This window comes from Anser cygnoides, chromosome 1, assembly GCF_040182565.1.
Source record: "Anser cygnoides isolate HZ-2024a breed goose chromosome 1, Taihu_goose_T2T_genome, whole genome shotgun sequence".
Classification (NCBI taxonomy): domain Eukaryota; kingdom Metazoa; phylum Chordata; class Aves; order Anseriformes; family Anatidae; genus Anser; species Anser cygnoides.
In genome coordinates, this window is record NC_089873.1 from 33,415,236 (window position 1) to 33,442,720 (window position 27,485).

The 27,485-nt window shown below is 37.2% G+C and overlaps 1 protein-coding gene across 1 annotated transcript in view; it reads right to left on the reverse strand.

Moving 5' to 3' along the window:
- The window catches only part of NELL2 (neural EGFL like 2), a 147,992-nt gene that overhangs the window by 87,725 nt on the left and 32,782 nt on the right, over window positions 1-27,485 (reverse strand). The window contains exons 4-9 of the mRNA XM_048065825.2: window positions 22,868-23,041; window positions 22,667-22,763; window positions 18,223-18,295; window positions 17,966-18,048; window positions 16,777-16,905; window positions 15,395-15,497 (exon numbers count right to left, since the gene is read on the reverse strand). Coding sequence (XP_047921782.1) covers window positions 15,395-15,497; window positions 16,777-16,905; window positions 17,966-18,048; window positions 18,223-18,295; window positions 22,667-22,763; window positions 22,868-23,041 — 659 coding nt within the window. The remainder of the gene's footprint in view (window positions 1-15,394; window positions 15,498-16,776; window positions 16,906-17,965; window positions 18,049-18,222; window positions 18,296-22,666; window positions 22,764-22,867; window positions 23,042-27,485) is intronic.

Genomic DNA, 27,485 nt, shown 5'->3' on the forward strand with positions numbered 1-27,485 from the left:
CAACAATTCAAAGTGATTCTAAATTTCAAGCTGGAGAAAATATTGCCTTTTCTTTTTTTTTTAATCGATCACTGTTGAAAAGATACATGTATATCCTTCAGCTTCCTCCTAAAAAAAATATAATCTGATATGAAATTTCCTAATTATAAAAAATTGATTACTATCCGTATCTTATTTCTTGTTAGCCAGAAACACTGAATGCCTCTATTGCATTGAGAACAAAAAGAAAAGCAATAGGGAAGATGCTTTACTTACTACTAATACTGTAAGTGCATTGGGTACTATAAGCAACACTCTTCAATTTTAGGCTGCGGGATCAAAATACTTGGAAATGTATGTTATAATCACACATTCAGAGAGACCAGCTGCAGTGTCCTCATATTTACTGACCCTAGGTTTGCCTTCCTCTTTCCTCTACTCAGCATCCACAATGCTATTAGCATTTTAACAAATAATAATTAATATAAAATTAGATACTCTGTTCACATCTGCAGGGAAAAAAATTTACTCGTTTAGACTATTTTAGAGAATGTATCTATACACAGGGAATCTGGACACTGTGTTTGATGTCAGCTTCTCTCAATAAAGGCATTATTGCTACCGATACAGCAACATTAACTTGGTTAAATATGGCAGCCAAAATATTTATACTGACAGACATCCACAACTTTGGCTTTAGATCAATGAACCATATTCTGTTTGTTAAACAGAACTGGAATATTTTGGACCCTAAATATAGGATTTTGAAAACTTGGACATGATTAATGCAATCATAATGTCCATCCGTTTGCCAAATTAACTGTGTTGGCCACCCAGTACTCAAAACAACTTTCTCAGCAAAATGTCAAGCAATAAAATCAAATGCCAAGACAAAAGTGCTAGAGGGTGTCAAGAGACAAAAAGCAATTAAAGTTCCTATTAATTATATTATATGACTATTGTATTACAATTACATTAAAGGTTTATAAATAGCACAACAGTCTGCAAGACCAAAAGAATTCCAATGCAAACACTGCATGCCCACTTAATCCTCTTTAAAGTGGGATTAGACATCTTTTGATGGACTCCTTTTGTCAGCTGTTCTTAAAAGTAGTTACATAATTGTGTCTTAGTTAAAGGTTCAAGTAGATATTGCATCAAGTCCTGACAGTGACTAATGACGGGGAAGTTTCTGCTTCAGTTCCACCTTCTCTCAGTGGGTATTGCTAGAGGCTAACTATAAAAGGTGCTTTTCTGAAGAACTGTGCTTGTAGAAAAACGGTGCAGTGCAGAAAAATAAGCAGACACCTCCCTAAAACACCCTCTACTTCATCACATGCTTAAACTCACAAGTACAACCATCAGAAAGCCTCAAGTCACAAGGATCCATATGTAAGATAAAGTCTGGTGAATTGATTAGGACTATGTTGAGAATTTCTGAAAACAGTAAGGATCTGATGAGGCCCTCCATATGTTCTAGTCACTGTTATAAATCTATGAGAGGTAAATAGTTGCCACCATCAGCATTAATTTAACATTATAAAAAGCAGGTTGTGTTCTCCATTTCCATGTTTTAAATTCAGCCCACCAATGAACATGAGGAGGGCAGCTACTCCTGCAACAGTGCTTATATGGGGCAACTGTTACCTGGTTTCACAGGGAATTCAAACAGAGGGGAAGAGGGAGGAATTAAGCATGCTATTCATTGGGATACTACCCACATTTTTTTCCCAGATTTACCATGGAAAAGTAGAGTGTGCCAATGATATGTAATTCTTTAAGTATCTTTGCTGGGGTGATGGCCTTAAGGCCACAGATGATGATAGCATACACAGTAAAAGGCAAGTTTCTCTGAAGGGCAACACTTTCAGAGATTTTACAATTTGTTTCATTTAAAAGCACTTAAAGAAAAAAAAAAAAGCCTATGAAAAAAGCGAAACTACTCAGTTTACCAAGAAATTGTAAATCTTGTGAGGTTTGGACCAGATGAACTTCAAAAGACCCTTCCAACCTAAACCATTCTGTGATTCTGGGAAAAGAACTTTAAGTGACATTTCCATGCACTCAAGCCATTGAGGTTACAAAGAACTTCTGCTTCAAAAATGTACAGTTACTTCCAAAGATTTTTTGTTTTTGTTTTGGATCAAAAGCTTGCCCCAACGTTATTCAATCACCCACAGACTACATCCTTATCTGAGTGACTACCAGGAACACTACAGATGCCCCCATTCCCAGCCAGACTCTCCTTTGCCCAGACAACTTCTGCAGACACTTCACTCATACAATTCTGCACCATGAATTTGCTGCACATGCCTCTGTGGACAAGGCACAACATCCCATGACCTGACTTCATCTAGTTCCATTAGCTTTGCCTATTTTACTATGTTTACTTTCCTCCCAAATCCAAGCACTTTCACTTCCCCTCCAAATGGCAGCCCTTTGTTAAGTTGGATATTACAGTAAGAGACAAGTATGCCTTATTTTCACAATTGCACAGGCCAGTCTAATGTGTTTATAAGTTCCCAGGAGTGAATTAGTGCACAGATGGAGTACCATATCTATATCTGTTGTTAGATCTCAGTTCTTTCAAAGCACCTGTATAGAAGGAACTAGGTCCATGAAGGAACTGAGCAGAATTTCACACTCCCACCTCCTCCTTTACCTATTTTCATTCCTGCATAAGGAACCTGCCCATCCTCCCAGACCTCTTCTGAGACCCATCATCCTTCCTCCCTCAGTTGAGCTGAAATTACAGGATTAGTTGGCATAATCACAAACACCCCAGAGAACTCTACTTAATGTTCCTAAGCTAAGTCCTTAGCATTAGTTTGGCAAAAGGTTTTTTAAAAAGATAGCAAGGTAAACACATTTTTGGAAATCTTGATTAAATTTATTTATGCAAATCAGCTTTCCAAATCTGTTATATACTCTCTCTCAACATTCATTATCAAATAGCATTTAATCAAAAACTAATCTAAAAAAAATCAGGTGCTACCAATAGAGTTGGAAATCTTCAAAACATAATTTTAAATATAAACCTATGTACACCTAGGGGCACCTCATGCCCCTGCTTCTGAAGGCTGCTAGAAGTTACTATTTCCCATTGTGCATTCCCAAGCAATAGGGTACTTCACATCAAAAGTCAGTTCATGACTTGAAATATTTAAAAATGTAAAAGCAGCTGGAGCAGATGCTTACAGATTCTGCTGTGTCATAGCTAATTTCTCCACAGTGCAGCTGTTGATGCTCTGACCCAGTTACTGGAAAACAGTAAACTGGTGTTCACAGAAACTGATAATGTTACTATTCATTTTTAGTTTAGAAGTTCATCAATGAAAGCCTCAGAGTGGCTGATTCCACCAACAGAAAGGGGAAAGGAAAAAAAAAAACATATGTATATTAACACTCCTATTGCCTCAGGCGGACCTTTCCAGACATTAGACTCAGAATTTACACGCTTGTGCAACCACCTGTTTTTGTCTATATGGGGCAACAGAGCATGTCAGCTTCTAGGAGAGCCGCTATACTTCCATCTCAATGACATGTCAACTCATGTTGTTATGTTTTTTCCTTTTTCTTTGTCTGCCACTACCTTTCTATGGAAAGTAAGAGTCAAAAAGAACAGTTTAAGAAAATATTTCATTTTTAATTGTAGTCTATTATCATCAAATCTGCAAAAGGTTCTGCAGCTTCAATGGCACAGAAAATAAATAGGTTAATCTTTAAATGAATAAGTTCATTGTTTTCATTACCAAGAATCTCAGAAATTACTGGAATGGGTCAAATAACATTAAGAGAACATACTTTATGAACTTTATGGATTTTTTTCTCAGTATTTTTCATTTTTTCACATTCTTGAAAACCCGAGAGAAAAATATCTGTTTGTATTGAATAATTCTTGAATTTGTTATCAACAGACTATTAGCAAAGATTAATTTTTATTTTTATTAGCTGCAGAGATCTAGTTCAGATATCTGGTTGAATTAAACAGGAACAGTGAATTATGATGATCAAACTTGACATATAAGAAATTTGGGGTGGTATCCTAGCAAAAACAAGTGCCATCTTTCCTATGGAACAATACAGTTTTGTCAAAGGGAACTTTATCAAGACTTAGAAAATGAATTTACCTTCACATCCCACTGTCTGTGATCACATCAGCTCAATATATGGGGAATACTTCAGTATTTCATAGAAAATGTGAAGAGCATATAATAATGTTGGTAATGTATTTTCAAGATACAAGATAACCTTATTACAATATTGAATTATATCAAGAAGTCAAATTAGCATCTCCATTCTCTTCCCTCTAAGTTTTAATTGTTCTAGTAGCTAAACCAATAGGAACAAATATCTTGAGAGGGAAAATTAACAAACAAACAATTTTGCCTTCATATCTTGAACCAGTAACTCAGTATGTGCATTTCCTGAAGGACATAATCCCAAATATGAAAACAAGACATTGCCCATAGTCACAAGGGCTCCATGTCAGAGCTCATGAATGTCTAACGAGAAAGGCACAGAGACACCTGAGAGAGAAGTCTGACAGGAGAATGAGTAATTTCTTCTATTTTTCCACTATTTTTCCCACATCTGTGTTTCAATATCTAGTGTTTCATCTCTTCTTTTAAACTTCAGTTTTCAAATTCTGCCAAACAGTGGATTGTCTTTTGTGTGTACAGTAGCTAGACTAATGGCTCATCATACAGAAGGGTTTTAAAGATACTTTAATACAAATAATCAATGCAATCTCAGTACAATATCAAGTACAACTACTTAAATAAACTTGCTTACTGCATCTACTTACAAGTAGATGGTCTGCTAAGAACTGCCCTCTAAAAGGCCAAATCCAGTTTGTTTTGAAACATGACCTTCAAGCTTCTGACAAAAAAGAAAAAAAAAAATCAAGCTGTCATCCTCCAAGGGAGAGAGCTTCTTGTGTTCCACAAAGTATTTTATTTCAGTGACTTCCTTAGGATTGTATTTAACAGAACTTAAGATTTGTCCACATATGTTTAAAAGTGGTTAGACTTCAAAACATGGAATTTTATTGGAAAGAATGAAGGACAGGACTCTTGCTTTCTATAATCAGTTGTCAGCAAGAAGGAAGGAATGATTGGGACTTGCTTTAAACAGCAGCTGGTAAATATACTGATAAATAGGTTTCCAGATGATGAAAGAGTGTTGCAAGGCACATACAGACTAGTTTTCAGAGAACAACAGAAGCCAAGATAAGGATTTTTAATTTGTTTGTTCACACTGTAAGAAATCAACCTGTTCCTTACATTGAGTTTTCATGGAGTTCAAGATGTCACAATGGATATAGGAGCGAAGATGCAAATGTGTGAAATGGGTGAATTGGAAAGATGGTTGAATTGATGCATGAAAACGAGGACATGATTCTTTTATTTATTTCTATGTCTATTTTAAATTTCTATTTTTAAAATGTACTTATTTATTTCCACATTTCTTCAGAGCAACTCTGCAACAATAAAATGCAAAACGAGTATGTGGTTATATGTGCTTGTGCCATACCACCAACTCTATACACACAAAGCTGCAAAAGATTTGAAAAAGATTTAAGTACTTTGAAGTAATATTCTACTACTGTTAAACAGCATCTTTGAGAATTTTGCAACATCCATTTGCATGACTGTTACCTTTTCTATCCTCTACTCACAGGTGATTTCTCATTTTGGAGCCTTGAGGACCTACTAAGCTTCTGGATATAGTAAGATGGAAACATCTACAAAACAAACACCCTTTTCTCAAGACTTCAAAATTGACCTAGAGAGGACACTGCATTTTAGTGAATGTGAATATAAACTAATGAGACAGTGTAAGGAAACAGTACCTGAATTTTTAGCTCTTTGTTAAAGTACTGATAAAGGAGAATTATGCCAGTTTATCCTTCCTACCTCCAAAGTATTTGAAGAATTCACCTACTAGAAATAAAAGGTGTGTGCCCATTTTCCAGAAGAGTTCAGAACACCATCTTCTTTGCTTTCAGGATAGCCAAAAATGAATCTGATATTTGAAACCAAGTGTTTTCTGCCCCAATTTACTACATCAAACAATTACGTCACTTTACCATTCTAACACAACTGGACATCAGAAATGAGCAAGATAAAAATTCTGTTCTCTACCATGATACCTTATGACAATTCAAAACTGCTTCACACAGAAAGACTTAGGCTGGTCAACTACCTTCCTAAACAAACAGGAAGAGCTTTCATTTTAATGGAAATATACTACCAAAAAAATAGTAAAAACACTCTCTATATTAGCAAGAACAGTGATACAAAACATGCCAAGTACTGTAGATACAGCCCTGGGCCCAGTGAAGAAAGCAAATTGCAGAAATTCTTCTAAAAAAGAGGATTGCAAAGACTGTTTTGAAAGGAACAGATGAGGAGAGCATGAGAAAGGACAGTTACACCATAGATTTCAGTTTTGAAGTTGTGTCTAACATGAGCAAAAGTTGCCATTATTTGAAGCAGAAAATATTTTATGACCTGACAAATGTAGAAACAGTGATCAATAACAGCCTGGAGGTCTCTACACCACAATTCAGATACCTGCAAGTGATGGCTAAGAAAGGTAAACCAAACAATAGAAGGATAAATTCACTACACGTTTCCACTGAAAGATGTTCAGATTTCTACAGTCAGAAAGACTGAAAGCCACTGGTTTAAATTGTTATCTTTATAAAGAGAAAAATAAAGGGTAACAGTATACATCATTTTATATTAACCTCACTGAATCAATGTCATTCATATTTTACTATCCCTTCCTTAGACTGCCAGGGAATCAAGATCACATTATTGAGGGTTTTATGGGGGTTTTTATTTTCCAAATTTTATTTATTGATTTTCAGCCTCCACAACCTTCCCATTTTCTTAATTTCACGTGACCGAAGCACTGCCAGAAAACTGTACATGCTCCTTCTTTTACACTCCCATGGCTCCTAGCAGTGTCTTCTCTAGGCCAAATTTTCACCTAGATGCCCCTTGACAATATGGCAAACTTGTTATTAATACAAGCATGCCCAGTGCAAACTGGTCTTCGCAAAAATGCACATCTCAACAAGTCCTAAATCTTTTTTTAATTTGTTTGTTTGGGGGGGGGGGAGGAGTCGGCTCTAGCCGACTCCATGAAGTGCTCTCTGACTCCTACGTGCTACTTTTCTGTGACTTCTTCCTAAATTTGCAGTTTGGAGGTTTTTGACTAAAGCCAAATTCTGCCAAATTCAGAAAACATGCCCATTAAAGATCATTGTTACTAGTACTACAGACATTTGTAGAGCAAAAGCTCCAGGCAGAACCCAGAGCATCAGCTACAAGCTTCTGATTTGGCAATGGGCTCCTGATTATGGGACATATATAAATATATGCATCTAATGATGCAATGACGTTAGCTTACTACTGTTAAGAACAAACATACTGAAATCAATGTATAGCCACATGAACACCCACATAACTTAGGTGATTTTTTTAATTATAAATAGAACCAGATTTTGTGTTTATTTATTTTATAACACCCGACTAAGCAAATTCTGGTGAAATCAGCATTATTGAAGTTGGGTAGTGACATATTATAAGACTGGAACATCTGTCCACTTCCAGCTGTCTGAAAACCAAAATATTCATATCTAACATATGTTAATGTATTATTTGCACTGGAAGTAAAATAAAGTAACAATACACTGAAGGGTTTTTATATTTTGTGAATTCCCTGGTAAGAATATAATAAAAAAGAAATGGAAAAGAATAGGTTCCTTTCCCTGACAGCCAAGACAAAATAGGTTGTAAGCAGAGTAGGAGAAAGCAGATGACCTACAGCAAAATTTCCAATGTAAAAAAATATTACTAATTCTCTACTGATAAAATTACCAATATTATGTTTCCAATTTCTCCTTTAGTATAGATTGCTATACATACAGTGTAATGTATTTTAATGTATAAGGATTTTTTTAAACACTTTATAATTCCTTCCTCATGCACACAGCAGGACCAAAACAGAGTTACATTACCATTAACTGGAATTCTCCTCAGACATTGATACCTTGCCTCCAGAGCTATAGTCTTCCAGTTGAGTTTCATAATGCACGGGGTCCAGAATAGTTAAAAAGCAACCAGCCTAGGAAGGAGCTGCACTTTGGTGCACTAAAAGTCTGACTGAGGCACAATGCACTGGATCCCCTAATTCTCCTCAGCTAGCACAGAACAATGCAACTCAAAGGACATAGGGAAGGAGGAAAGGAAATGTCAACATAAAATACTTTGAGAAGTCTAACTACTGCAATCTGTATTTTAATTTACACAGTACAATGAACACACTGGGAGTGAGCTTCCTTTTCAGAAGGGAACTGCGAGTGAAAATAGAAAAAAAAAAGAAAGTTTCCCTTCTGATGTAGGCATATTGTCCAGCTTACAAGCTCTGCCCAAAAAGCTCATAACAATTATAGCATTGGAAATTTAGCTGATGTAAACCAAAGATATTGCTATGGTATATGTGTAGTTTGAAAATTACTGTAGCTTAACCATGAAAGATATAGCAGAGACTGAGCAGCTAGAGTCAAAGGTCCTGTCACACCATTAGAGACTGGTCTTGCCTACCAAAGCCAAGTGGAGTGTTTCCATTTTCTTCAGCTGGCTTTAAGTTCAGCACAAGAAAAGCACCCAAAACATTTTTGGAGTGTTAAACTTCCTGAGATGTTAAACTTCCTGGAGAAGAGAAGGCTCTGAGGATATCTTCTCAATGTGTGTAAATGCTTGATGGGAAGGAATGAAGAAGGAGTCAGACTCAGCAGTGCCCATTGACAGGACAGGAGGCAATGGGAACAAAGTAAAACACATTAAATCCCACCTGAACAGAAGAAAATACTTTTTTTTTTAATTTTTTTTTTTTTATTATTATTACTGTGAGGGTGAATGAGCACTGACACAGGTTTTCTGGAGAGGTTGTGGGGTCTATCTCTGGAAGTACTCAAACCCAACTGAACATGGCCCTGGATTTCCTGCTCTAGGCAACCTGGCTTGAGGAGGGGAGATGGACCAGGTGATCTCAGAAGATCCCTTCCAACCTCTACCACTCTGTGAGGTTCTGAGCTTTATAGCTCTGATAGTATGCTGGATTCACAGATGATACATTCACCAATTATGCTCTTCCATAATACCTTTGTAAACCTAAAATAGCTCCACTGATTTTATTGACCTACATGAGTGCAAGGACACATTTTTTCCCCTCAAAAATAGTTTGTGCTTTTTCTAAATAATTAATAATAACACCTTTATTTTTCAGACATGGAGTTGCTAAAGTAATAAAATGGTAAACAAGCAGTAAAGTACACTGTGGTTCATCTCTGTAGTACAAGCTTCTATATGATGCTTTTTATCTGTCATTATAATGTGATACTATCTTTGTATGTATTCAAAGACCTGAGGGGAAAAAAAAAAAAAAAGTTGATGGAAACCATTTCAGCATAGAAAATCCAGAAAACAGAGGCTGAAGAGACACTATTCCACTACAGTGTTAAATAACACTCAGACATTCTACATGCTGACTACAAGAGGTTATAATAAGTGCCATGGTTCTAGGAAATAATCCAGTGCCAGCTATCTTCCAGACGTCTTTTAGTAGTGTTCTGAAAGTAGTCTAATTTATTTGATTTTTCACATATTTAAAAAAAAAAAATCATCTTGGAATAACAGAATTTCTGCTCTACTTGCATTTGTATCTTTAAAAAGCCACAGAAATATTTATCATCAAAGAGCAACTAATCCTTTGCATTAGCGAGAATGTCTTCACCTTTATATTTTAAAACACGCATTTTAAAAAAATGGTAAATGAATAACCATTGCTTCACTGTTGAAGGAAAAGACTTAAGCCTACACAGGCTGTTTTGCATGAACTAAGAAAGCTCCTTCTTGTTTCCTCCTCTATAAATGCCTGTTCTGTCCCCCTGAGGTCCCCTGGTCCCCTGCAGCACTGACACACTTGCCTTGCCCCAGCTGGCCTGCTGGAGCTGGGCTTTGTTTTCCAGACTACCCTTTCCTCTGATTTCCTGCAAGGATGAGATGACCTGTTCAATAGGCATAGAAGTAATTCAGCACACGAGTGCACACTAATCATGTCATTCAACCACATCGAGCCACAGCCTCTTCTCTGTGCCACATTAAATGCTAGAGGATGTCCTCCGGCATGTGGGAGGCAGAGTCTGAGACTGGTGTGCTGAGCTGCCACTGGCAGCTAAAGCAAGGTGGTGCCACTCCTTCAGCCCTGAAAAAAGGAGCCAATTTTGTGAAAAGATTAAACTTAGTAAGCAGCACAGCTAAGTATTAAGTACATAATACTTCAACCTACCTGAACAAATATTAATGAATTTGCAAAGAAGCTTAATCAACATCCCTTAATTTTCTAGGTACAAATTTTTCGCCATTGCTGATGGTCAATTGCTCTGCATATGAGAACCAGCTGGAATTTTACAGTCCCTTCTCTGTGTTAGTAGGCCAGGCATGCTGGAGCTTGCAAAAGAGTGTATAGATTTGCAGAGAAAAATCAAAGCACCATGAAGAGAAAAAGGGGAAATCCCCTTAATTGTGACTATAAAATTAAAAGTTTCTGTAAGCTAGCAAAAGAGATCAGTGCATCAGAAACCCATTCATTTTATAAAAACTAACATTTGCATATTTGTATTTTAATCATTTTATTCAAAACCCCTTTCTGAGTCACAATAACCTCATATGTGCTCTCTCCATGCTTGCTAGCAACAGAAATGGCAGCTGACCTGACACAGTTCTATGCTTCTTACATCTGCTTAAAATACTTGTGCTAGAGTGCAGATTTTGCTACAATGCACCAAAAAACATGAAATGTCCAGTTTCAGAAAAAAACAAGCACATGGAAAATCGCAGCCTGTAGATTTAATATAATGGCTTAGACTTTAGCCCCCATTAAAACCTGTTGCGATAGATTTAAATAGTTTGGGATTAGATCTATAAGTGTCTGCAATGTCCTGAGAAGGACGGTGATAAGAATAGACCTATTTTCTTCCTGGAGATCAGTCTTCGGTGATGGGAATTATTACTGTGCCAGACAGTGGTACAAAGATCACTTCTGGGCTTAAGAAGAAGGAAGTCAGCTAGTTTGTTAAAAATACACTGACTTCATTAAAAAAATACATATATAACAGTTATTGGAAGCGATGCCTTAGTGTTAATACACTAACTAATAAGAAAGTTACCATAAAAAGATTTGCTGACCAAGTACCAATTGTCTCAGCTACTAAGACATTGTCAGTCCTTTCACGATTCACTTAAGATAAATGAACTTGTCCTTGTACATTTTAAGCCAAGTCCATGGGCTAAAGCAATACTTCATAGAGTCAGTAGAGGAGCTTAATTTCTCCCTGTTTTGTATCAGCACATATCACCCCACAATGCATTTTTCTCTGCAGAGGAAAAAAAAGAATATAATCATCTCTTGCACATACCTTCTCAGATAGGTTTAAAATTGCACTTGGAATAGAAAAGAAAGTGGCCTCTGCTTTCCAACTCCAAACAATTCTCCATAGGAAGCTCCCATTGATCTAAGAGGCATGCTTTGGCAGCTTGACCAAATTCTCTGTTGAATAGCTTGTCTGTAGCTGAAACATATACCCAGCACATTGGCCAATTCATGTGCCTGGGAAGGTTGTAGCTGCTTTTAGTCCATTAAGGACAACAGAAAATAATGTGATAACTCACACACGCTGTCATTTCTATTGGTACCAGCATTGACCTTCACGCAGGACAAAACAGAACAAGTTGTCTGAGTGTTCTCAAGCAAAGATATGCGGTTTGGTCAGAAGGTACATGTCTGGTTTTATTATGTTTTAGCATATAAGAAGAATCAAAGTCAAAGCTATAATTATTTTTCTACCACATTCCATAATACCCGTTCTTCCCTGAACTAAATATTTAAGAAAAAAAAAAATGCGGTCAGTTGTGCTGAAATTCTTGAAGTGTTGAAAATGTCATCAAACAAGGCACAACATCACTGCACTGCCCAATTCTTAAATGCTGAGCTGGGCTGAAATTCATTTCCTAGTGCTTGGCAGTGTGACTGTCTCTCACCAGTCTCTTAGCTTAACTGCTTAATGTCAGCACCAGGCTTAAAAATTCAGCACTTTCCATTCCTATGCGACACAGCTGATATTCATTGAAGTAACTCATGGAAAGATTAATCTCACAGTTCTAGCTACCTGAAAGTTTGATATCTAATCTATTTGCCTGGCCTCCCTGTGTATAAGGCCTCCTGTGGGAAGAAACATGCACCTCCACAAGGCAATTCATCTCATCTACTCCAGCCACCTCTGAGCACCAAGCACCCTCTGGATGTGCCAGTCCCTGTCACTGGCTATTGAGAGAGCCTAACTGATGATGATGCCCATAGTAGTAAATGAAACATGAGAGGTACATGAAACAGTAAGTGCCTACAGGCTCAAACACTGGTGCGTAATCCTCCACACAGTTCAAGTGTTAGCACAACTCATGGCAGCCCCTTGGCCTGTACCAGCCAGCAATCTTTGATGCAATGCCAGGCATGGTTTGGGGGACAGGACTGATCAGGAATCATTCCCAGTCAGCCATCTGGAGGCAGACACTGTTTCAGGGGAAGGGCAAGAGAGCTTGACCATGTATTTGCGAGCCACAAGTGGCACCTAGCCCCAGGGCCACAGGACTGTGCCCTGTTTCATGTAGTAACATATGTAAAGCCACTTCAGACTACAATCCCAAATTCTATGTGTCTAAAGCCATGCTGAATGAATCCATTCTGAATTACTCGAAACAAAACAAAAAAGCTGTGAAGCCTGCTTGCTCGTCACTGTGAATGTCTTAAGCACTGTCTATTTTTACTCTTTATGCCAGCTGTCATTACATCAAACCCCACTCTTTTAATTTTTTCTGGCTTTGTTATCACACCAGCAGAAGAAAGAAAGAAGGATGGAGAGAACTCAGCCCTGAGACGCAACACTAATGCTGCCACAGCTACCACTGCCTGGGCAGTTTTACCCTCCCAAGAGGCTGGTAGAAACAGTCTATCATCTGGTGTGATGTACCACAAATAGCAGGAAGAAATAGCCATACATGTTGCATCTCACAAAAAATACTAAAACTCAGTGAAAGACATGGGTATGGGCCTCAAATTTTCTCAGCATTTATGATTGATTGTCCAATAGTAAGGACAGTGGCTCGTTGAACAAGAAACCCTAATTAGCTGCTCTCCCAATTATAAGCCATCTGTGTTTGGTCAGATGTCATCACCTAGACAGATGCTACATCCCCTGATACTGTTCTAAGAATTGAGAACAAGAGAACAAAAAAGTTATTTTCAGAAACTACCTAAATGGAGGAACTCAACTTTGAACCACTGAGCAAGAGCTGTGGTCACTGAGCACACTGACCACGATCAGCTCAGACCTTGATCTGAAGACACCAAAAAGGCAGGATATAGCTGGAACACCACTAACTCAGTGAGTACTTGACATTTCCACCAAACGGGCCTGGAGAATAAATGAAGGTCCTACAGCCACCACTGCATCTAACTTCCACTCTTCACACTTTCAGTGGAATTTAGCTATCTTGTCAATGGGACTCCAGTCTACACCATCAGTCCTTTGGTTCTCAGGAATTGTCCACTTAAAATATTGTGGGGTTTTGATTTCTTTTTGTTTATTTGTCAATTAGTTTGTTTTGGTTTTGGTTGTTTGTGTGTGTTTTTTTAAGGCGCTTTAAATAAACTAGGTGAAAATAGTTTTGAAATAGATGAAAATAGACAAAATAGACAAGTTTTCAAAATAAATTTGTAATTCTTTTTGTAGCTTGTCAAGAGTTATATGTGGTGTGTTCATTATCAATTATGTACTGGCATCAGATTAACAGCACTGGAAGCTAAAAAGCTTTGATAACATTAAGAACATCAAAAAGGTGATACCAGAGTAAACTTCACAGTGTGCTGTACCAGAGCTGTACCTTAACTGCAGGCAGGTGCATTAATGCTGTATGACAAGTTCAGTGTCCCCATGCCCATTCACATTTCTTGACCTTCGCAAAGACTCCCAATAAAAATAACAAATTCATAAGAACTCTTGAGATGTGAGTGCTTCCCTGTTAACATTTGGATGGAGAATTCCCAACTAAATTTGCAAGCAGTGCATTACAAAAACATACTTCAGAAGATCAGGTTTTCAAACTCTGCCAGCATGGTCACAGATTCAAACAGAGGTTTGAACTCCACTCATCTCTCATCCCTGAATTACCAATTCCCTGAGCCAACTAATATGCACAAATGTTGTGTAGTTGACTAAAAAAAAAAAAAATGTATTTGAATTCTCATTTCCCCTCAATTAGAATTAATCTACTTGAGTAAGTTAATAAGGTTTCATAAAATGGGATGGTTTGTGTAACTTCTAACGCAATTAAATATTAATAAACTCCTGTGGGAGCAAGATCAGTGGATTACAAAACATCTTCCTGAATTTTATCTTAAAACGTGGCATTTCAAGCAGTTACATGTATCTCTATACTCTCTAAGAAGTTTTATACTGCAGAAGAGTGATGAAACTACACAGAAAAATCTCAACATTTATATAATAAAGAAATGTATGCATATTATGCTCAATTTCAAGAATGGATTCCACCACAGCCATCACATATTTGATACAATCCATAATCAATGTGAAATAATACATACAATCCATCTAGATACTGATTAACCTAAATTTCCCCTTCTTTAACCTTATTTGCAACAAGGCCAAAATGCTATAAAACCAAAAGCTAATCACCTGTATTAAATGACAATATTAAATTACCTGTATCCAGTTTCCTGTATAATTCTGTCTGACCTTTTGTAAAAGAACCTTTCTAGGTGACTGTTTTTTTTTCTGGTCTCTGGAGTCTAGTGCAAGTTTTCTCTTCCCTTAATTAAAGAACAAGAATCGTAAATCTGAATCTCCATTTCTGGTACTACAACATACAGTTGAAAGTACAGCCTTTTTGAGATAGCGTTAGAAACACTGGTCTAAACAAATGTTAGGTAATTCTTCAATTTCTAGCAGTTTGGTCTAAAAGATAAACAATAGAAAGTCAGCAGAAAGTTTTAAGATTTTTTTTAAAAACATTGATAGGAAATATCTGTGTTTTCAGAAGAAAAAAAAAATGGCATAACTAAAATAAAATATTCACAACTGAAGAATGAAAAATTTCTGGTTATCAGTTTCCCAAAATATTTCAGGGAAGTCTAAATTCCCCTATTCCTCTACCCAAGTACTTCATTCCCTGACCAGTTATTTCAATGACATGTTTACAGAAAAGTTCATTTTCTTTCCAGATTTCATAATATTCATTAAAGGAAGCCCCAGAGTAAAACTTACATTGACATTCTTTGCAGCACTTGCCATCCACATATGCCAGGGCAGAATTAATCGGGCAATCAGAGAGGGGGCATATCAAAGCTTCACACTGCACAGTACCATTCTAGAAGAATAAAAGGTGCTTAACTGGTAGTTATATTTAGCAAGAACAGAGATGTTCTCATACACAAGAACTTAAAATCTACTTTTAAATGCAATGAATTCTCTGGCAGCACCCAAAAAGCCATTTTAGCATGGTTCTTTTAACAACTATAAGAACAGAAACTATACCTTCAGATTATAATGCATACAACCTTTTAGACATGTATGATGCATTCTTTGAGATGACAATGATCAATTTTTTTAGAGGCAAATCTATTTGGATGTAAAACATTCTGCCAATCAGAAGCAAATTGACATAATAATGTGAAATAACAACCTCACAGAACAATACTCTACCTTCTGATTTTTATATGAGAGACAATACATTTCTAAAAGGTAATAATGCCATAGCTGCAAGAAAAAACTGTGAAAAAAAATATGTAATGCACGTAACAATAAATTCAAAACATTTTAGATAGCTATCAGCCAGGTCTGATAGTATGGACTAAACCTTCTTTTCTTCAACCACAAAATCTTAAAAACAAAATTAATATCACTCTAGAAATATAAAGATCAAAGTCATATTAAGCTTAAGTAGAACCATTTAGCAAATTATAGACAGCAGCAAATCAATCTAAGGTGCAGTACAGACAACAGCCTTTCCATCAGTTACTAATGGCCTTTGGATTAGGCATTTAATGAGTCCAAATGGAATTCATGAGTTTTAAATGACTGGACAATAACAAAGATGCAATGATTTGGTGCTTGAAAGGATACTTGCATTCAGTTTTGGAGTTCTGATACCTTTGGGAATCTTCCATTCATTTAAATTTTTTTATTGTTTGTGATATAATAAAGCATGCATATGACCCTGACATTTTACTCTTTATTGCTTTTGGAGATGTAACCAAAGGCAACTAAAGGGAATCAGACTCAAGGGATCTATTAAATCATTTGCTAAGAAAAAGGCTGTGTTTATAGTGATAAAAACAGGTAATTAATTATCCAGAGAAACTGTTTGCAACTCAGTGCAGGGGAATAATGTGATAGCTAAGTGTATTGCATAGCATCTGCCTATACTGGCATGAAATCCAGGAGAGCTACACATGCTACCACTGCTGCAATAATAGGAAAATGCATTTATTAATACTATCGCTTAGATTTAGAACATTATTTTTTTCGCACTTTGTTGCTACTACTTAGCACACATTTATAAACATCCCTTAATATTTTTCCCCAATAAACCCACAATCAGAGGAAACACCAGGGTTCCTGGGTCTCCGCTCAAACTGTAGCCATACCATGCAAGTGCAGTTCTTACAACCATCCGTCCAGGATTCAAACTCTCTGTACGTCATGCCTTTTATTGTGCAGGTCCTTTCACAGTAGCACTGATCCAACTTGTTCATCCTCTGCTCAGCTTGGGACAACTGTATTTACAGTTCACAAAAAGTTTGAAATTTATAAGTGATCACTATGTTAGCATAAACATGATTGAAAGTGTCCCCTTTACTGTCAAGCATGCATGAAAAATGATTCAAAGATAATGACTATTGTCAAAAACTAAATGATTAAACCACCAGTCATTCAGAGATGGAAATAAAGAAGCAAGAAACAATGCATTTCATCTTTTGATTATAACATCGGGGGCATCATGACAACGTGAATAGGTCATGACAGAAAGTGAATAGATGAGTGTGGCTCCTGATCTTTATATGTGTGAAGTGACCCAGAATCTTGCTCTACATACATCTGCAGATAGTAGGCTACGCGCAAAAGACCCGGATCTGAGTAAAGAGGTCAGATTTGATGTAAAGCTCAAAACCAACATTAGTAATTGATTCTCCATTTCAAGTAACTCGTTTTTATCATTTGTGCATCAAATTAGCCAGGTAACAGCATTCCTGCAGACATCTAAAGACCTGACATTTAAAAACAGAAGACTAGTCTTTGTTCACTGGAAGATGTGAATGTTTTTAGTGTTATCTTCTGTAAAAAAAAAATACATAAATAATATCAAGAAGAAAATACTGCTTAAGGTTCTCCGTTTCCTATTTTGCAAAGATTTTGTCTGAGTACTCCATCAGTTCAGGTTTAGAAAAGTCTTGGACCAATAAATCTTGCTGCAATAAGCAATATAAGCACAGTAACCTATTTCAGACCAGTTTTATTGACTTGTTAGCCTGATAGATAGAGCCTGAATATGTATGAGTCTTTTCCTTGTTCACGGATTCGGATTCTGTTTACTATTACAATATATTATTCTATAAAAATATTAAAAACCAAGAAAGCTCTCTGAACTGTGAATTTGTATGCATAGATAGTAGGCACAGATATACAAATGCAAACATATATAACCATAACATGTATGGATGTTCTGCACACACCCACGTACACATCCACACAGATGCACAAATAATCTAAAGAAAACAGCAATTAAAGCTTTAGAGTCCTCAGTTCTCCCATGCCATGCCTTCTAGTAAGTATTACCTTTGCTGATGTTTTGGCTAAGATGTCTTGCAGTTCCATAATTTTCTGCACAAGTCCATGGAAGTCATTACAAGTTGGGCATGCTAGAATAACAAGATATGTATACTAGTAACAAAACCATTCATTTACAATTGGTTCGATCACGTCAAAGTTGACAACCAATATACTGAAACTCAAGGATTTAAGAAAGCTTGCAGGACAGAAAGTAGGTACAGAGCACACCTTTCATTTTATGGTATAAGAATTAAGAGACTTACTGCGATTAAGATCTGGGCATTGAGAAATAAATCCTTGAGGCATGACAAGTAATTGCACATCTTGCATTATGCCCTATGTGTAAGTGGAGAGAAAAAAATGAAAGGATGTATTATTTTTACCTGTCAAAATTATATTTTCCATTTACCATGTTAAACATTAAAGCCCACACAGAAAAAAGTGCCTGATAAAAACAATATTTATGAATACATAGCTTCTTTTCTGGACCCAATGCAGTGATAGAAGAATAAAGAGAAAGCAAAATAGATAGATGTACATGTACAGGCATAGTGATTCTTTTTTTAAAGACATAATATTAAATGTCAAGATGTAATTATGTGGCAAGAGTTTGGTTGTTTTGAATTCATTGTTATTTTTAGTTAGCCATTGCAGAAAAGCTTGAAAATGACCTTTAAAAATAATTTGAAAAACAGTTGTACTTTTGGTTATTTTGAAACTCTCCTAAATAAAACTCAAATTTTTCACTAAGCTATGACTGTCAAAAAGAAGTGCAGATTAAAGAAACGAGTCAGGAAAAACACATTCATGCAAACCTTTTATGATTTTGATGTGGATCTATTCATGAACATGCAGAGTGCCAAGAATCTACATATCTGTTACACAGCTGCAGAGTAACATGTTGACAAGGAATTTGGGAGAACGGGAAGCTTAGCATGAAATTCAAATATGCCATCTGGAAAGGCCCCATTTTACCCAGAAGAAATCACATGCTTACAGGCAGAATTTACATGCATCCTTAGTCATTAAGATATAATTAGCAGCCACTTTGCTGCTTTCCAAAAGCAAAGGCCAAATAGCCATCCTATCATATACGCTCCAGATGTCCCTTTCATCTATGATTCCCTCCCTGCATGTCCAAAATTCCTTCTTAGAAGTAAAAGCAGAATAATTTCAACATGCTTCAGCATGTTTATGAAGTGAATGTTTCAAGTCACAAATAATATAATGCAAACTAAATGCAAAAGGCCACATTTCATCTGTGTACACAGGGCATTCACTACAGATGTCACAAAGTCCAAGCAAGAGAATTTTGACCTCAAGTGAATGAATCAGCGTGCTTTAGAAACCTACGTGACCTATGGAGAAGAGCAGGTGTCACTGAAGAGTAACTGAGAAGGTAAGTGTCATGACTACCCTCCTCCCTTAACAACAAAGCTACTATCTATGACAATTGGATGCTCCCCCATCCTGTGCAAAGAGCTGCAGTGATTAGTTAATAGATGAAAAATAGGTGGGTATGCCTGAGACAGGTCTCCACGTCAGGACCTCCCTCAGCAAGTGTTCTGGAATCAGGAGCAAAGACCTCTTTGAAGAGAACACTGAAAAGCTCACAATATTCAGTTCTCCTCCCTTCCTTCCTCAGCGTCATCAAGTTCAAATTCATGTCAACCCAAGTTACAGCATTTTCATGAGAAGGAAGAATTGCAGGGTCCAACCCTTTCAGGTTGTAAAGAGCTTAAAACATATCTTTCACTGAACACATGGGCAAGTATTCAAATCACTTAGCTATTAATCAACAGTAAATCTCCTCCAAATATTTGGGGAGCTTTATTCACCACACATCAGCTGTGCTGTGAGCTGGACTCTGCCACTTGACAGGAATTCGGGTTATTTCTCATCTCCCCAGTGTAACAACCAGGAGCTGTGACACCTCACCTGCCTGGGCTGCCAAATCAGGAGTTCCTGACGGTACATGAGAGGCTATTCACAGGCTCCAAAAGAAGCTGCTGGTTCAAATTAAAGTACTTCTGGATATTAGGTGTCAGAGACTTTACATACCAGAAATTAGATGGCCAGAATTGCGCTCTCAGACCTAAGACCTTAAAATGAAATGGGTACAAATATACCCCAGTGTGAGTATGCCTACAGATACATTGTTTCAGTGGAGCAATATTAGGTCCAAAATCAGATATAGCCAAAGAAAATTTCAATGAGTGGCTAATAATTTTGGGTACTTTGATCCTTCTGGACAACTCATTTAAGACCCATTCAAAGCAGCCTGATTTTCAGAAACAACTAAACAAGTGGATGTCAGAAAATCAGATGAGTGGAAGTTGTCACACACAGTATCTAAAAACATAGGCTCTCCAAAACACTAAAAACCACTGAAAGTACTCATCCTCTAGAGTGATGTGTCTTCTGTACAACAATGTCACATTTGCAGATGTAGTTCAACCATTTGTACTTTACTGTGCTGGAGAAATTACTTCACACAGTATATTTTTGGCTAAATCAATGTTCTTTTAACAGCTATCAGTTTCTGTATTTCTGCCAAACTGGTTTGTCTTTGTAACTGAGACAAATTTTTCCATGTATCTTGGTTCATTTTATCATTTTTGAAAAGTAACAAATGAACAAACAAAAAATACAGTCCACTACTGGAGTATTTATTTTTCTACACCAAATGAGCTTCTTCATGGTCACAATGAGTTAGCAAAAAGAATATAATCAAGTCAAGAAGTGAGAAGGTACAAATAAACAAAAGGAATATTTATGTATATATATATATTAATAATAAATACATAGAATAAATGAAGTGTGTCTGAGATCAGTTTAGGCAACGTGTTAATATTTTATGATTTTATTCTTGGATTCAACTGTTGCTGATTTTTTTAAACCAGAAATATAATCTTGCTGCTTGTTTAGCAGGTATCTTCTTGTGTTTTGGAAGAAAAATAAACACATATTGAATAGAAAAATAAAAACAAAGTCATGCTTCAGTTTTCAAACATGAGTGCCCCATCAGATCTCCATATCTTACACTAAACAAAGACATAGTTTAGCATTTAAGTACAGCAAACGGTATTACAACACCCAAAAACTGATTTTAGCACAAAACTACAGAACTTGCTGTGACAACAGTAGTCAGAGTGTTTTATGCTGGGGAAAAAAAAAAAAAAAAAAAGATTTAGCAGGCCATATTTAACAAAGTGATTAGGTCTGTGACCAACATTATCAATTCCACTTTGCAGCTCAAGTAAAAAGATGCCAACAGGGAGGGAAATGGGACTGCAGTATTCCACAAGGATACCATCATTTGCTAAAGCAGTTTCCAAGAGGACTAAGGCCAAATGACAGAAAATGTCTGTGACCAATGAATGCTACCTAATGGACACAGAGGAATCAAAATTTACACTCCAGTGGAAACACAGCATTCACTTCTTCAATCTTGCTATACACCAGGTGCTTGATATATACATATATATTAATATGTGTACATATATATATGTATATAGAAAAATGGAGAAAGAGTAAGCAAAAAAACATGATCAAGTATTTTTCCTCTGAGGGAAAAGGCATTCTCCTCATTAATGATTGTCATCGCACTTATTTCTGAACTTAGAGAATATTGTGGTGAAACCTAAATCATAAAGAGATTGGAGTTCCCTAGACCTTAGTGTTCTCTGACAAAAAATACTCATTTAGTTATGAAACAGACAATAACATGAATATTTATTTCCTGGAATTCTGTTTCTCTTGGCCATTTACCTTTCACTGTCTTAAACTGTTTTACAACACACCATGGCACTAAAAATTGTGTTAAGACTGCAGAACCACAGAATGGCTGAGGTCAGGAAGATCGTCTTGAGATAACCTACTCCAACACCCCTGCTCACGCAGGGTCACCTATAGCAGGTTGCCCAGGAACATGTGCAAGCAACTTTTGAATATCTCCATCGTGGACTCACTCTGACCACCTTCATGTTAAAAGTGTTTTCTTATGTTCAGATGGAATTTCAGGTTTTTCAATTTTTGTCCATTGCTTCTTGGCCTGTCATTGGGCACTACTGAGAAATGTCTGGATCCTTCATCTTCATCTCCTCCCTCCAACCATCAGATGTTTGTACACTTTGATGAGGTCCCTCCCTAAGCCTCCTCTTCTCCAGGCTGAACAGTCCCAGCTCTCTCACCCTCTCTTCACAGGAGAGATGCTCCAGTCTCTTCATCATCTTTCTGGCCCTTCGCTGGACTCTCTCCAGTAGGTCCATGTCTCTCTTGTACTGGGAAACCCAGAACTGGGCACAGTATGAATTCATACTGTACAGAAACTTGTTTTTAACCTACCCTAACAAACTGACAAACCTGATGACAATTTGATCAATGCAGTTTTATTTCTGCTGAGTCTTTCCAGCACGTGACCACCCACAAGTAAAACTCCTTCTCATCTCTGGTCTGCAAGGTATACCTTTTTGTGTACCACTCAAGCCCTCCTAGAGAAGTAGCACGGCAAACATACTATCATATCCCACCTGCATGCCTGTATGTCAGTAAGTCAATTAACCTCAACTGAACTGGATCACAAGTCTCACCTGAAATACTATTCATATCACAGAGTATTTACTCTATTTTATCTGCTTCAAGGAAGAGGAAACTGCATCCATTTTTATCTAAGTTCTCTTTTTTTTCCTTTCAGGGAATGCATACCTTAAAATAACCATGTGCATTATTCCTCTGTCCTAGCCAAAATGTTGTACCCAAAGGTAAGTCCATGAAGGGCTTCTCCACAACTCTTTCATAAATTCTGAAACAGAAAAAAAAATATATGTCCCAAGTTGTTATCATTTCATTTACTGAAGCTTGAATGTTCCAGAAGTGACAACTTACAAAACAACATGCTTTACTTACTTATTGCAGTCCACATGTAAAATCAAGTGAGAAGCACTGATTGCTAAGGAAAGCCTGTGCCACTTATCATCTGCCAGGATGTATGGGAATACTTCTGTGTGGGAGCGATGACTGCCTGAGCGATAATGCAACCTGATTTCATTTCGATGACCACTGCTTTCCAGTTCCAGGTACCTGTACCATAAATGCATCATCATGTCATGAACCATTCTTAGCAGCACAACAACATTTTACATCACATAACTTCTCATTATCATGCAGAAAGTATTTAAAAGAGGGAGAAAGACAGAGAAGAGATAGAAAGATGAAAGGAGACATTGTACGGGTTCGCACTGAATCCTCCTTCTCAATAATACATAATAGCAGGTTCCATCTTTCATGTAAGTAGAAAGATGCCAAGCCAAATATTTTTTCTTCTAGCAACGTTACTTTACATAGCATGACCTGATTGGAAATATAATTATCCTATTCTGAGTAACTGCATTATATCCTGAAAGCACGGTAAGGATACCCTGAAGACATGAATACACAAAAAACAACACCAAGTTCTGTGATAGGACATTATTAGCCATTACCAAGCAGAGAAGTAAGCAAGAACTGAGACAGGACACTGCTTTGTTTGCTTTTGGATACATTGTTAACATCTCTTCATTCTTCATAATGTAATTTCTCAAAAGAAATTTAGAGACAAGAAGTGCTAACTCTTAAAAATTGATATGTGCACATTGTTAAATATGTATGTATTTTTATTATGTATGTATGTATGTATATATATGTAAGTATATGTATGCACAGAGTAAAAAAAAACAGCATTGCGTTTCCCCAAATTGCCTCATATGCCAGATTTGCAGATTGTGAACACTTGCTTTGCTGCTGGGACTGCTGCAGATCTATTTAAAGAGCACTACATAAGCAAACTCGCTAAGTAGTCAGGCCTATTTCTTATATATTGGACCTCTTCTGGGAAGAAGTTTGACAAATCATTTCTCTTCTAAGTACTAACTTTCTCATTTTACAGTCCTCCCCTAACATACTTTTAAAACAAGAGGAAAAAAGAAAAACAGAAATGAAGATTATCTAATATGTATATGCAACCAATAGCTAAAGAGTAACAAAAATAACCATACGTAGTAAGATTCAGAAAAACGAGGAGAATGGGCAATTAATTTTTGCATATTTTTGCTGCTACATCTGCAGACAGCATGGCAATGGTTTGTTAATCTGTGTGTGCATATGGATTACAGTGTAGTTTCTTTTAACTGGCCATCCATGTAAAAGAACAGACAAGATGATTTTAGTTCTCAAAAGAGGATATGAGGAGACCAAACCAAAACCATCTTGTATAATCATCATCCCTAGCAGGAGGTTGGGCTCACTGCACATCTCTCCTTCCTTCAGGATGTTTCCCAGTGAAATATGCCTAGCAACAGCACAAAAACAATTATTCTTTCGCAAAACTGGCAAAGGGCAATTTTAACTTCTCCCCCAATATTAGCATAGCACTTAACTAAAGTCAGCAGCAAATTTTATAATCTGCAAACATTTACCCCCTCATGCCCCCCCCCCAAAACTTTTGTATTTACAAGAAGTATAAACTAATTGAAAGTCTGGATGGAAAAAAAAAAAATTGGGAAACAGTGGCAGGGCATCAGTCAACTTTATAACCTCCTTCCTGACTCAAGCTTCAAGGATAACAATAAGGTCAATCTCAACCTAACAAAGAAGGGGAACATTATGGAACTGGACTCCTCCAAACAATTTTAAATGTCTCCACCCAGTTGGAGATAATAATTTGGAAACAAAAAAGGCATGAACATGTTGAAACGTTATCTCCTGGTACAGCCAACAGCTAACTCCTACTCTCTTCTGAGTCAATGGCTGAGTGATCCCAACACACAGAGATGCAGGCAGGAAGGAAACAAAGCAGAGATACACTCAGTACAAAAGGTATAAAATGAGCATTTGTGTTGCCCCTTACAGAGGCAAGATGATGAGATCCCTGAGAAGGAAACACGAATTTCCCAATAAAACAGACAATTGCTGTAAAATTTCAGGAACTGAGAAAGAATTGCTGAGAGATGATGTTGACCTCCTATGCTACTGCAACAGCAAGGAAAACTTCCTGTACAAAGCTGTGCAAAAATTCTGTGATCAACTCACTGTTTTGAGATCCACAGGCAATCTCTTTTGTTCTTCCATTTGGTAAACTGTAACAAATACCTCTACCTTATGAAGGCTTGATGATTGTTAGATAAAATGTGCATCAAAATGAAAAAGAAAATAATAGCCATTAGGAGAATTATAATTTATGGTTACTAATAATCTGTAGAAGCAGCAGGAAAACACAATTAGAAAAGCAAATGCAATGACAGCCGAAACAATATTCCCTTCAGCTTGAACTAACACCATGACACAGAAACACAGGGAACTGAATGTTAATCATTTTCACTTCACTATTTTATTTATTTATTTATTTTGCAAAATATTGTGCTTGATATTCCACTTTTCTGTATTTGTTTAACTGCTGGGTCTTAAACAGATCTGGCTCTGTTTAGCAGACTTCACAAGTTAGAACGCAGCCTTGTTTCCTAAAGGACTTACTCCCCAAGGAAACAATAACTGCATTATACTGCAGGCTTTTCCTAAGAACCTCATTACGGAAAAGATTTAGGGGAACCCCATCAGCTGAATCACTGGTTCCTTGCCTACACCAGCCCAGCCCAGCCCACTTATCTCAGGGAGAGCATCAGCCAAAAACTTCACCATACTAATGTTGCTTCTGCTTCTCCCAACAGCTCCAAGGTGTCCTTCCACGTTGGGAAAGGCAAACAGCTCTTCGAGTGAAAAAATAAACCACAGTGATAAACACTGTACAGCAGGAGAACATGCTTCTCCCTTCACTAATGCCCACGATCTCTGTGGTTGTTTAATCAATACCAGCCTATTTGATGTTAACCCCCCCCAAAACCACACACACTTCAGGTCAAATGGATTTAATTTAGCAGGGGGATGATACGTGCTTAGGGTTACTATGTTTGACATACAAATAAGAAAATGCTAACCTGAAAAAGGTTGTTACAACTCTGCACATCGCTCTGTGCATGCACAATCATTTCAAAGGCACCAGCCAGGAACAGAGTAGGACCAGCCAGTCTGCGTGGAAACCTGCCAGACAGCAATCCCTTATGTACTGACTAAGGTTGAGCTTATTTTCATAAGAGGAAGAAATTTATCTCAAATACCCCAGAGAAAGCTGAGAAAGAAAACAGTGATGCTTTCTTGGCTGCCCTGCACTGATCTATCGTAACTGCTGTGTGCAGATCCCAACACCACAGCTCGTGAGCAGATCTTCTTGAGCACAGAGACGCCCCAGACCACCCCGGTGAAGGGCACGGGGTCTGCACGAGCCTGTGTGGGCTGTAGTCTGTGGCCCAGCAGCACCGGGGCAAACTGAGGAAGTACAAGTCAGGCTGTGCAGCCAAAACCTGGAGATTTAGGAGGTGAAACAACGGGGTGTACGGGATACGTAGTAGCTGTCCTCGAGAAGAGGGAGGAATGGCCCTTCCAGCTGATGGGCAATGTTGGTAGCTCCAGGTCTTTGATGGCTCACTCCCTCATTTGGCATCCTGGCTCACACAGCACACGCACACTGCAGCTGCCCACTCTTACTCCAGGCAACTAATAAAAATCAACTTCGGTTCAGAGCATTGTAGACAAATATCTTGGAAGCTAAAGGCTATCATGTCTGTTGTTTACGAATTTATTACAGGTATTAGGGGGTATTTTGTTGTGTTTTTTTTTTTTTTGTTTCTTGTGGGGTTTTTTTGGTTTGTTTTTATTTTACAACTTTTAATATTCACAGTTACAGGTGTAGTGTTAAAAATTTTTCATGGCTTTTTGATTTACACTAAGAAGAAAAGGAAAACTAATAAAATTAAAGAGGAATATGTACATAAAATAAAATAAAATAAAATAAAAAAATAAATAAAATACTTATTTCCAAAATTATGAAAATCATTATTTTAAGATCTTTGATACAAATGTTCTGGCTTGTCAGTTATGTATAATTACACAAACAAAAAAAAAAGATCCTACTCAGTAGATCCAATAAACTGCAAACTATGCTTACAACAGCACTAAGTAATTCTGCTGGGTGTAGATTATGAAGCTGTAAAAGTAATCCGTACTAAACAGCCACCACATTCAGCAACGCATTATTTGTTATTTTCCATGGTGTGGTAAATGGGCATTTAGGAGCATGCAACACATTTTTCTAGTTGGAAGTTAATACTTCCAAGTGCTCTGAAATATTAACTAGGAGTTTTTACTGCTTGATGCATCCCTTAGAACAATATCGCACCAAAATATCCTCAGATGAACTGTAAATACCAAGTGGCGCCCACGCTAGAGCTGTAAAACATACTCCCCTTCTCTCACTTATATCACTGTTTGGCCTTACTGACTTTGCCCTTCTCCCTATCTAGAGCTCTACCTAGTCACGAGACAAAACCGGCAGTTTAGCCAAAGAACAATAAGTAAAAAACTGGTCTTCACTTTTCTGGATAATTTTGCAGCACTTAATGCAAGTGCACAGCAAGCAGGAAAGACACCAATGTAG